The sequence below is a fragment of the Notothenia rossii genome, assembly GCF_949606895.1.
Source record: "Notothenia rossii genome assembly, chromosome: 3".
In the NCBI taxonomy this organism is placed as follows: Eukaryota; Metazoa; Chordata; class Actinopteri; order Perciformes; family Nototheniidae; genus Notothenia; species Notothenia rossii.
In genome coordinates, this window is record NC_136901.1 from 9,846,672 (window position 1) to 9,859,681 (window position 13,010).

The following is a 13,010-nucleotide window of genomic DNA, read 5'->3' on the forward strand; positions in this document are numbered from 1 at the left end:
AGATACAACAGGCAATATTAAAAAAATATAATATTTATTTGAGGGTCGAGCTGTTAAAGGAAGTGTCTGTTTATTTGAATACTTTAGCGTAACATGCTTGTTGCACCTGCTACAGTGTTTTAACCAACAAACAATTAGATCATAAGTTGATAAAATATTTCTATTGGATCAAACAATAATTTAACTTCTAAAATCTCCGCCTCAAATGCTTGTTCCACCTGCTGCAGTGTTCAAAGATATTTCAGTAATATTTGTAATAATTAGTCATATTTGTAGTAATTAGTCAATCTTGATAGTCTGAGTTTTTACCTCTTTTTACTGTATAATTAAAGTAAGGCTATACCGTGGATGCTGTTCAAATTGATAATAAGTTGCGTACACATGCTGCCCTCCATAGACAGTTAGTATTTTGCTATTTGGACATGAGGCTGTGTTGTGTTTTATGTATACACTGACATGTTTTCACTGACCTAGTAGCCTTAATGTATTCTTCAGTGTTATATAGTAAAACATCATCATAATATACAATCGGCATACTACTGGATAGCAAGCTTAGCAGTAACTGCAATCAAATGAAGTGATACTGGGAACAATTAATACACATCATTTACTAAGGTGACAACAAACCAGCGGGGTCTGGGTCAGCGACACGTCTTTTCACTGGGAGTCTTTTCTTCAGCTTCAGTCATGAGCCCATCATTAATTCCCAGCTCCTGCCCGGTCCTCCTGCCTGTGGGGTGTAATTGTTTCCCCAGGGACCCAGAGAAATGGCTCAGCTGTCTGGCTGCTGCTAACTGCTGCCTGACCCACAGAGCTGTGTGAGTGCATGTGTGTGTGAGAGGAAGACAAAACGATGGGTTGAGGGAGTTTCCTAGTTACCACAGGGGAACAAAGACTCGGTGTGAATTACATAATTTTCGATAAAATCGGATGTATTTCCCAATCTATTGTTCCATAGCTGGCTTACAATTCTGTTAGGAAGAGTTTGATCAGTAGAATCTGTGTGGATGGACCAGTTGTGTGTACGGCCATTTTAAACAGCAGTTAGTTTGAATCCTGGATGCAAACCAGTCAATTACAGCATCTGCATGTAGCCGCTGTTGTATGTTTCAATCAGATCCTACTTAAATGGCAAAAAAGATTTGGGTCCGAGGTTCCTAGATTGAAAATAAGTGGTCAACACTAAAGCAACTTAGCTCCTTATTTCCCTTTTTTAAATGATGGTAACCAACACAAATGAGTCAGAACTATTTGGTACACTGCATCTCCTATACTGCTAAAAGCTGCTTTATTTCTAAAGCAGCTTCAACTGAACTTTTTAAAATGGCGTAAAGCCGACATTCTCACAATGTATTCCTTCAGCAAAAATATATATTTGTAAGAAAAATCTAAATGACATTACCCTTATTTTATAATCTTGTGTTTCCACGAGTTGACCACCAGATGGCAGACTTGGCATTTACAACACATTACAGCCATGCAAAGCTAGAATGAAAGCAGAGGAAGCTGAGAGACCAATAAACAGCTGTTTAAAAAAAAGCCCAGCCACATGCAATAGCATATTTTATTTTGGATAATATCCCAAGATACATTTTACTGTCCATATATGTGGAAATTGGACGGTTAAACTTACAATAGAGGAATTCATTCTCTATTTTTCTCTGTTTAGCTGGATGCCAACAGGAGCCCCAAAGGTGCCCGAACCTTGCTTTGGAAACCTATAAAAGTCTATTTATACTGGGCTTTTTCGTTAGATTGATTGTTATATTTTCTCTATAAAACCACACGGTAAATTAGATTTTTCAAGCATGTCAAACAATTGGCCCACTGCAGGACCAATACATCTCAACATAGGATCCGATATCCAGCTGCTCCGTCCTTTCCCCATGTTTTATTGTTCCCTTTAAACCTGGGTTTTAATGCTGCAGCCAGCTGTGAGAAATGTGAAAAAGTCCAGGCCGTCATTCTTTCCTACTTAGAGGAGGAGGCGGTGGCTGAAAAGCGGTCAGGAGAGCAGATGGCTGAGCGTCTGTCTGGTCTGTTTAAAGAACACTGCAGGCGAAGCCCCGAGTCAAACAAGCCAACTACATTTGCCCGAGATGATCTCAGAGCTTTCCATCGTGAAGACATCAACATTTAAACCTTCACTGAACTCCAGATCAGTGCACACTAGTAAAGGGCTCTTCCTGGATGTGTTGTTTTGATCTTTGTCACAGAGAATATTACAGTCCCACAAATTGTAGCACACACTGTGTATACAACCCAGCTGCTCTCACATAGCCAAATGAGTCGATTAAATCCAGCTATTCACTAAAAACAAACATTTCAATGCATTCACCACAGCTTCACCTTGAAGGACACTTGTGCATGCAATCTTCTGTTTTCATTGGTAGACCAAACAGCTACTGCATTGCATCACTATCATGTGACCCTATCAGATGACTGGTTGTGTACTATTGAAGGCGAGGGAGGAAGTAGAACCTCAGTAATCGGAGTAGTGTAGCTGTCATTGAATCCACACTGACTGCTGTGTCTACTAGTGAGCCTAGAAAGTGAGCAGGAAGCGTTACAGTGTGTACAGAGAGAAGCACACTACACTCAATTTCAATTGGAAGTGTCTAATTCTGTCCTGAGGTTTACTCAAAATCATTTAGTGTGGTAGTGTTAGATGTCACATTTTGACTATTGTATTATTCTGTAGTTAAAATAAGATTTCTGTTGTTGAAAAAACATGCAAATGTAAGATGAGAGAAGCTACCAGTAAAATACATGTAAAAGACAGTACAGTAAATAATATGAAACTGTTTCAGTTCAGTTGGAGATGTTATTTGTTTGTAATGTAAGGGACCTGGAACATGCTTGTCACTCTGTAAAGGAGGTCAAAGGTCGGCTACACTGATTTGTTGCTGCCTCCATTCCAAAACATCGGAAATCAACCCGTGGGTCCTTTAGAATCGATACTAAACACTGCAAAAATATATTTAGCTTTTCTGGGTATCTTTTGCCTGTTCCTCTGGAAAACAGGAGTCAAGAGTTCAAATTACAATCACAACATAAGTGTTCACTTTTTGCTTCAAAGTACACGTCTTTCCTTTTAATCCCTTAAACCCTGAGTGCTTTAGTGAGAGCTGCAGAAAGGCCTTCTGGTAAATGAAGGAAATAAGTGCCTGACGTTGTAGTAGATGAGGTGGGCTGAGGACAAATGAGTATGCCAACAAAAGCAAACTGCAGCTCCTTATATTACACATTGTAAGAGTCTGTGGGAAGATATTTGATTTCAGAAGAGATTATAACATGAAACTTTATTGACCTACTGAGAAACGAGGTCTCTGGAGCATCACATAATAGAAAGACAAATAATGCAATCTAAAAACCAAACAAAGAACATTTGACCAAATAACCATCAAAATACTGTTGCTGTACAAAGTTCTTACAACATGTAGCTAAAGTTTGTTTAAATCGACTCGACTTAAGTTAGCTTGCTTAATATTCCGCTATTAGCTAGTAGCTAACTGTCTGTCGGTTGTTTGGTGTTGGACAAAGCATACCAGAGATAAAGCTATAGAACAATAACCTGAAAGATGCTTAAACACGTCGTACAGCTAAATAAAACTGAAGATTGTAAATCTCTTTTGGATCATGATGTAGAAAATCTAGGCTTTCAGAGTCCTTAATGTCACATTTGATTAAAAAGGAGGGTTGGAATCAGAGTGGCTTTTCCATTTTAACATCAACAACCAACAAGATTGAATAATGTGCAGTCAGCTGCTGCGCGTCACTTTTTCCTGGCTACAGTCTAGAACTCTTTTTCTCTCCTGACTGTATTTCTAGAGCTTTTCTTGGGAACAGATGGACCTTTTGGCTTTTTAAGTACATTCTATATTGAACTGAGGTATTCAGTGACAGCTCTTTGAATGGTTTACTGGAACGTTGACATGTGAACACACATTTCTGTAGAGAGAGAACAGTTTCTTCCATTTTCGAATCTTATCCAAGGGGTTGGTATTTCAGTCTGTTGTCTAAATAAAGTCGTCTGGAGTCCTTGGCCAGGAATTCCACACGGGAGCACACACAGATCCTGCATCATAGTTTATTTAATAGAAGCAGACAGTGTTTTTACCCTTGTGAATCCTCAGTCTCTCTAAAGCCCCACCAGAGCTTAAATGTTGTCTTGCTGTATTAAAGAAAAGCTGCTCTGGAGCTTTGTGTCAGGGGGCATTATGTTTGTTCCCACACTGAATTCCACTTAGCCTTGCACTTATAACAGTATCTGTGTGCATGTTTCTGAATCCACTTTCACTATGCAACGAATCAAGATGCATACCACGGAAAATCCCCACTATTCCATTAGTCCCAAAGCCGTCCTTAGCTTCCTGTTCCTCTCCAAATTGACCCTTTTCCATTGCTGAAATCAAACATTGGATACAAATGAATGGAATTTCAAAACAGAATATTTGTTTTTATTCCCTGTGAGTAACTGCTGTAACTGAGACGCCTAAATGGACACTGGATCCAGCTGAAAGTGACACACATACCTTTGGTCCTCCTCCCTGAATAATGTATTTGCCACTGGTATAATTGGAGTGATACTGTGTCCTCCACAGTGCTATCAGATGCATATATCATGACCGTTCATTCATTAAGATTGGGTTATCTGGATTGCCTCTCAGTTCCTTTCTCACTGTATTGATGTTTCTATGTGACTGTTTTTAGGCTTGTAACTCAGCTGTCTTTGTTCCTACATGATCCTGTAACTAAGCTGTCAATCTCCATCGGCTTCCTCTGTTCCCTCTTACTCTCCTCTCTATCATGTGCTTCTCTCTCAGAGCCCACATGAATATAACAGGGGGGGGAATTTGAACTAATCTAGTTTACAAAGCCCAATTTCCTCCAATGTATTGAAAATCACACTTTGTACCTGACTGAAATGTGAGTCACGGAGGAAGCAGACTTAACTTTTTAATTTCCCTTTTGTGCCAAAACAGAAAGCAGGAAAACACTCCCAAGGAAGTGTTGGTGTGGCAAGTGGAAAATGAACAATGTATCTGCCATCATGGGTGCAGCGCAGGCCAGTAAGGTTAGTTCTAATGGGCTTTCCTTGTGTTGTTCAGGGATAATGAGCTTTGGTACACACCCCGTAGTGTTTCAGGAAGGATGGGTGAGGTTCAAAGTTGTTAATTTGTTTCCTGAAAGCTTACAGATGTTCCTTTTTAACCCAGTGGTAATTGTGGCTTTGCTCTGCATTGCTCGGGGTGCCACAGTCTTTTGTAGCTTATGTGTGAAAATAATAATTAAAAAATAAGTGAACAAACCATTTTGGGATATTTTTTAATAAATTTTCTTAACCTTATTTAAACTCAATATTTAAAAAGAATGAAAATAAATAACACTCCTTTTTCCTCAAACATTTTGATAGCTAGCTGTCAGAGCTAACTAGCTTGCTAACTATCTGTTAAGGTAATATTGAATTCAGCCATTTTATTTTCTGTTGAGAGGTTTAACTTTAACTAATAATAACATATCATATATTTTTAGTATGTTATCTATGGAAATCTGAAGTTGTTGAGTTGTTACAGAGTATTAGGATGGGTTATACTTAAAGAATCAGTCAAACTTCTCCATCTTCTTTCCACTTTTTCACTCGTGCTCCCCCTCTCCTTTCCCCTGTCATCTCTTCTTTGGCCTTTTTTCTCCACTCATATCTCAATTTGCCTTTCTGAGCCCACTTGTGAGTGTACATAGGCTTCTGTGTATGCATGAGTAATTACAGGGCTGGGGAGAGAGGAAAAAAAATTCCCCTGTGAACTTTTCCTTTCCTCCTCCTTTTTCTTTCAGCCACTCAGTGTGCCTGCAAGACCCGGAGAGCCTGGCAGACAGAGAGGAACCCACTCCTGCATCTCCATCTCCGATCCTCACCCTTTTAAAACGTCCTCACCCCTGCTGACTCACCTCACACAATACACTTCCTCTCCAAGTGCCAGCCTGAAGGGAAAAAAGGGGGGAGATACGGTTTCTGTACAACAATGGAAATTCAATCAGGAAATGGAGAGGAGGTGGCGAGTGCAGTGTCGGCGACCTCGGGCTTCGTTTCCCAGAGTTCCCCTGGGCCGCAGGTAGAGGCATCACACGATCCAGTGCTCCGAGAGGACCTGCAGGCTGCGAAGAGGATTGAGAGGTTTGACATTCCACTTGATAACCTGAAGAGGATGTTTGAGAAGCCTGGCGTTGGAAACACAGTAAGTAACTTCCACTCCGCATGTTCATTGTGTTTGTGTTTTCCAAATCTCTCCAAGTAAATTCCTTTTTTCAACCTTACAACGTAAAGTCAGTTGTGGTGAGTGTGAGGTCATGCCTCAAGCATACAGATCTAGTTTTTGAGTGCTGACACTGAGCACTATGTTTATATCACTGTTGTAAGCTTCTTCTTTATATAATCACTCTTTCGAGGCGGATATTGCTTGACCACGTTGTTGACATATTTCTGGAAGAATTGGAAAGTCAAAACAGGATGTTGCTTATCCCTCCGTTTGCTTCGATGTGATTCATTTGGGTTTTTCCGTCATTTCATTGGTGAAAAATGCTTACAGTTCTCGTCTCTTTGCCAGAGAGGAGGGTGGCCTTCTCTCTCTCGCTTTGATTTTCTGACTCAGCTGGCTTCTCTGAGAGGAAAATCTAAGTCTTTTGGAACTGAAGTGGGTCATTATGGGAAAACCACTCATTTACCAAATGTCTGAAGATAAAACCAAAAGGCCCAGATGACCTACTTTTTTGCTCCAATGTCATCAAATCAAACCCCATTAAAATGATTTAATGATTGGGCATGGAACATTTGAAACTCTAAACACAAAATCAACAGGGGCCAATGCATTATGGGGAATGTGGTTCTCAGTGTGTGCCAGTGTTGACTGCTGTAGGCACTGATACACAGCGGCTGCATCTGTGCCACAGGGTTGGTGATATTCGACACCCTGTTATTTGAGACCTATTTTGGGGGGCTTTATGGTGAAGCAGGATTTTAAAAATAACCCCGGTAATTGGCATGTCGGCTGCTACTGGAAGTGGAGAGAAGCTTCTCCGTCAGGCCAGAGGCAGAGAGAAATGTGAATCTGTTAGAAATCACATCTGGCTCTTGAGAAACATTAAACGGATTAATGTGGTTAATGATCCACATCACTCGAGCTAAGAGTTTAAGATAGCATCGTTTGATGGTTTCTTTTTGCTGTTCCGTCCAGCTGTGAAGGCTAATATCCTAGTTTCTCCTCCTCAGACGTGTTTGGGCTGCTGTGGTAACTATGAGCCACAACAGTCTCAAGAGACAAGACCTCCTCTTTGGTTTTATTATGGCTGTTCCACATTCCAGTATTTCTTTGACTGTTAAACATGATCTCATAGGAGAGAGTATACATAGCACACCACTTTTAAAGGACATTTTGCATGTTGTGTCCACGCATTTTAAGCTTTTAGTGTGTCATTTAACACGCTGTTGTCATTCTCAAGTTGCCACATAAAACAGAACTATTTGGTTAGGTTTGGGTTGAAAACTAGTGTCAGTCTTCAGAAAAAGATCATGATTTTGGGTTAAATTGGTCCACGTGAACCGAAACATGGCTCATTTGAAGTTAATTATTTGTTAATGTTGTCGACTCAAACTAAACTACATCGTAAGTCAACATTTGAGTTTTGCATTAAGACAGGATGTGAACAGCAGGCAGTTTTGTGTTTTTTCTAGCCATGCATCCCATCTTCCCTACTTTACGCTCTTTATATTACATCCACTGACTTCTGAAGCACTTGCTCTGAGCCTCTCATATTTGACATTTTATGTGACATTTGAAAAGCAAAAAGATGCATAGTGATAACACACAAAGGGCTCAAAAATGGGCTTGTCATTCAAACGCCATTTAGTGACACCATGCAGGACAATGCCTCTTGACAAATAATGTGTCACTTAGCCATTAGTGTGCTTCAATGTTATCAGTCCTTCTTTGTTTGAAGTGTGCGACCCATTAAAGCTGCTACAGCAAATACTTATAAACAATTTATTAGCCCCAGAATCTCAACTCTATACAGTTTTGTTTTATTCCCACTGCTCCAATCAGCGTTGTTTTCGAGCTCCGTCATCTGGAGTTATCGGGGAGTGGACTCACACAGTACTCTCCCTGCTCAGCACTGAACAGCAGACAGACATAGTCGGCTATGTACCAATCAATTCGAGCTAGCTTTGGTTTAATGCAGGAAAGCAGTACTTGGAGAGTGCATTGGTCTTGCAATTCAATGTCAGAACCCTATGCTACTTTGTGACCAGCAGTTAGCTTAAAATTAGCATGTATACTGGCTGAGGCTGAGCTTAATATTTAAAGATGCGCTGTATTTTTCTTCCCGTGGCCTGTATTATTTATTTAAACGGTGTGACGTCATTGGACGGCCAGCCATAACAATGAGTGACAGACTCCCAGGTGGTCGCTCAGCTGTGGCCCATATCCTCATCGGGCGCTTCCAACAGCCGCAGATGTGGCGTCACGCAGAGCTTTATCTCGTGTGCAAAAGAGCGTGTGTGGCGAGCTGCTCCTCCAGGGACACTGGCTCGTGTTTAAAACATCTGTCTGACCTTCTGGGCAAGATACACACATACTGATACACATGCATGAGACAGATGCTAAAATGTTTTTATATCATGCAGGGAGGAAAGAATTCTCAGAAGCATGCATGCACACATTTTTTTGTTATTGACATGCATTTTAAAACAGGCTCGTCATCAAAAACAAGAAAGCTTTCCATTATGTTGTACTATTAAGTTCATGATGTGATGGCTGCTGTTTGCCAGTGGGTGGCAGTGGAGCGTCTTTGAGTTAAACTGTCACTCTATGAACCCTGTAAACTCCATGAAAGGAGGATCAATGTTGTGCTCTTAATCAGGAGTTTATCACAGTGAGACGATTACTAATCACCTGCAGTTAATTAGAGTTCATTCTCAACGCCTGAAGGTGTCTTCAAATCGCTTTTCTGTTCAGATTAGAGGTGTCAGATTATCAGGATTTGCATATTTGCTGAAACATGATTGGTTTGGTACATTTAACCCAACACAAAATAATGTAAGCGGATCTCACGCCATGGGATGACACCTGGCTAACAGGATAACATGGTTAAGTAGGAACTGTTTTAGGTGGCTGACTCTGAATGAGGTGTCTACATACATTCAGACAGTGGCTCCACAGGTCTGGAATGTTGCCTTGGTTTATTTTCACAACTCGTATCATCACTGTCACTACATCACTCTTGCATTTTTTATGTGTCTGGCTCATGGTCAGTAAGATACTTGGCATTTTGTTCCTGTGACCATATCTTTCGTTATAGATCTTACAGCGTGTGCGCTTGAATATAGCCTGTTTTCAAATGTCAGAAGTCAATTGAAGCAAATGGAGAAATGTATTATATGCGGTTCCTTTTTATCGACTTCTCCAAGCAATTTCTTGTCTCTTTGCCAAATCCCAACTGACATGTTGAAAGATGTTCATAGTCCTGCCTTTTGGCTAATTGTCAGCCATTTCCCCGCGTTAAAAGAAAAAAAAGAATCAATCATTATGCAACACCTTTCCTAAACGCACTTCATTAAACGTTAAATAAACTAAAAGCCACAATGTGTCTGCAAGAAATTGATCCAGACTTGATGAGGACACCCGCGTCCTCATCAAGTCCATTGAGCTCGTAAAAATTCCATTAACTTTTACCAGGCATCTCTTTCGTCTCACTTTCGCAGATTCAAATCTTTTAATGGAGCTGGCAGCGGAGCCGTGTGGTGACGCATTGCTAGTCTGTTGTGTGATGATGACTTGTTGCTCGCGCCTTGGCTCGTAGAATACTTGCTCTGTTCTGCTGCGAGCCAAACACAGCTGTGAAACTCCCCGCTTCATTTGTCTCGTTCAGATTACTCATTGACTACCTGGCGTTCGCTTTGTTTATGGATTTGACAAATAAAAAATGATGTGGAGGTCGGCTCTGTGTTGTTGTCAGACCCATTTCCCCCCAGAGGTATTATAGTAGCATGTGCATATTCACTCCAACGTATGATAATCCATTCCCATAGCTGGGTAATGAATGCATATCTGCAGGCTTTCTTCCATACAGATTGTTTTGTGACTCAGATTGTCTTTTCTCTAACACCCACAGCCCTACACAAGAATACGTGTTCAACAATTAGCCAAAGACCTCAAGTCTTCCTTGCTCAATCACTCATCATGGCGCTATGTCAATGTGAGGGCAGCATCATTTCCATGGCAAAAAAAGAGGAAGCACTCAATATTCTTTGGCTGTGTGTTCATTTACTAAATCTCAATCATTAAACCTTATGATGAATGAGAGGAACAGCATAAAGACACAGTTGTTACAGTTAAACATAGTGTCTAAAAGCCATGGTAGCAGCCCATTTAATCATCTCAAGGCCTTTTTCTCTTTACAGATATTTTAGAAAGCATTTCACTGAGAGGCTGTGCACATTTGTTGACATCTTCTCATAATTTAGCACATTAAGTAGTAACATTTTGGCTGTCAGGGTCTCTGCATTGTTGTTGGAAATTGGCCCCGGTTGTCTCATTACTCGGTACGGGTGCTTGGACAAAGTGAGGGTGCCAAATAATGGTCCCATGTTAGCATAAATAGATGGAAGCAGGAAACCGGAGCTGCTAAATATAACATATTGGAGGATTTGATACTGTACATCACACAGGGAAAGAATTGTTTTAATTTAAGTTGGGCTGATGTAGAAGTTTGAACGAATGAATGAGAAAAGGCCATTCTAGTTGACTCTAAGCTACAGTACATTGCGCAGTAGTACCTAGAACTAAATGCTAACGTTAAAATTCTTACATTCTCAAAATGACTCTGCTAACACGCTAATGTTTTATTGGTATTATTGGAAAAACGTTATGCCTCTTAATTGTAAATCACTTGCTTGTACATATATTTCCTATTTTTAAATCTTGACTAAAGAAATGTCATCCTTACAAATAATTTGATCTTTTATTTGTAAGTAATAATATACGTCACTATTTCTCCTATATTTAGAACCAAATCTTACTTCTTTTCAGATGACGTCATTGGAAGTATAATAGCCCAATTTACAACTGTTATCGAGACATTTCCCTTATAGTCTAGCAGGAAGGGCCCTCAGATTTTGAGATACCCCTACCCGAGGTAGAACAAATGACAACAATGATTTTTCTTATCTTTAGGGTCTCCCATCAATGAAATTGATTGTTGTCAAATTTTATTTAAAAAAAATGTTTTTTTGGTTGTTCTTTTGAACTACCCCAATCCCTAAAAAAGAGCCAAATTAGACCAGGCCGAATATGGGAAAGGTGACAAAAAAGCCCATAACCTCAGAATGATCACTCTTTTCCTCTTCAGATTTGCTGAGGTATGAACCAGGTGGCTGTCCTACATCACCAAATAGTCAGACAATTATTTAACTCAGAAAATACTGAATTATAGTCCTGTAAACTTAGCTTTAGTTTAGACGGAAATTGTACTTTTGCTGATAGGAACATAGGACTCAATCACTTTTCTCCCATTTATCAGAAAAACAGTAATCCCTATAAAATATACCATTACTAAATTGTCTAGAGTGCTATTGAACACTAACCAGTAGTTGTATGGAAATATCTGGTACAGTTCTATTGCAAATTAGATTTCTTTAGGCACAATAGCCTATAAGTTAAGAATACTCACTCTGATGGTCATTATATTTGGAGAGGGAAATACCAGGTGGCTGAACTACATCACCAAATAGTCAGAATAAGAGTAACCAATACAATCAAGTGTATTGGTTCTAAATTGCAAGCCTCTAAAACATAGGTGTAAATAGTACAGGTTTTATTGAAACTGGAACCTTAATTCAAAGTACAGTATACAAATCATCAAATCATTTTGTGAGAGGTCAAGTATATAGATACTAGAATATAATGTTAAATGTCAGGTTCCTCAGAAACGTTAGGAGACACATTTTGACATTCTGCACAGCAGGTGCAGAACTCCGTACAGGGAAGGCCAACAGAGAGGCACTTTCCACTCTCTCCACACTTTGCAATACAAGTGAGTAATGTCTCTCACTTCTGTAGGTGCTGGGGGTTTTGTAAATAGCACTGGTTGAATGGCCCCATCTCTAACAATCCATCCCTTGCCAACAGGACTCCATAACAAGGGTTTGGTTTGGGCTGTGGCACCATATCGCTGTCTGAAACATTGCTCTTTGTACATGTTGTTGAAATGCATCCTCTGTTGGCGGCAGATTTTCCGAGGCTGCATCTGTTGTTGATGAAATTATGAACCTCAGTTCATCCAAGTTTGTGCACATCAGTCCAATTTCCTTTTCCTTTTTTCCATATAGCAGAAGGGCAAATTCTATTGCGACTGGCAAAGACTCTTTCAAGCTGGCAGAGAGTCCACAATGGGCCAGATCTTTGAGCTCGCTGAGAGGGGTCTTGAGTTTGGTGAATGCTGTTGTCTTTCCTATTCTGTACAAACTACTTGTTGTGCCACAGCCAGTGAGTGCACGACATGCTGGTGACATAATTGTAGTAGCCGCCCAGCTTCAGGACCATCTCCAACTAAACGGCCTCTTTGAGAAATTCCAGTCTGGTTTCCGTCCCGCCCACAGCACTGAAACAGCTCTGGTCAGGGTCACAAACGACCTGCTGAACGCGGCTGAACCTGGTTCCCCATCTCTCCTCATCCTCCTAGATCTGACTGCAGCATATCGACACTGCACTCCATAACATCCTCCTTCAGCGCCTCCAATACACAGTGGCGGCGCCAGAGTATTTTTGTTGGGTAATCTAAGGTGGGGCTAACACATACAGTGGTGGGGCTCAAGTCAGTATTTGCAATGTAATTACATACAAGCTATATCGCCCCCCTTGACAGTGAAACGCCATGTGTGAGGTTTAGATTATTTCCCTGTCTCAATCAGAATGGAACTGTATGAAATAAAAAGTCACATTTGACTTGTAGTAAAT

At 40.4% G+C, this 13,010-nt stretch overlaps 1 protein-coding gene across 2 annotated transcripts in view; it reads left to right on the forward strand.

The window, feature by feature from the left end:
- Positions 1-13,010, forward strand: part of xirp2a (xin actin binding repeat containing 2a) — a 54,565-nt gene that overhangs the window by 2,825 nt on the left and 38,730 nt on the right. For both annotated transcript variants that reach the window (XM_079669296.1, XM_079669297.1), the window contains exons 3-4: positions 4,986-5,077; positions 5,836-6,236. In XM_079669296.1, the coding sequence (XP_079525422.1) occupies positions 6,024-6,236 (213 nt within the window). In that variant the 5' untranslated portion in view covers positions 4,986-5,077; positions 5,836-6,023. The remainder of the gene's footprint in view (positions 1-4,985; positions 5,078-5,835; positions 6,237-13,010) is intronic.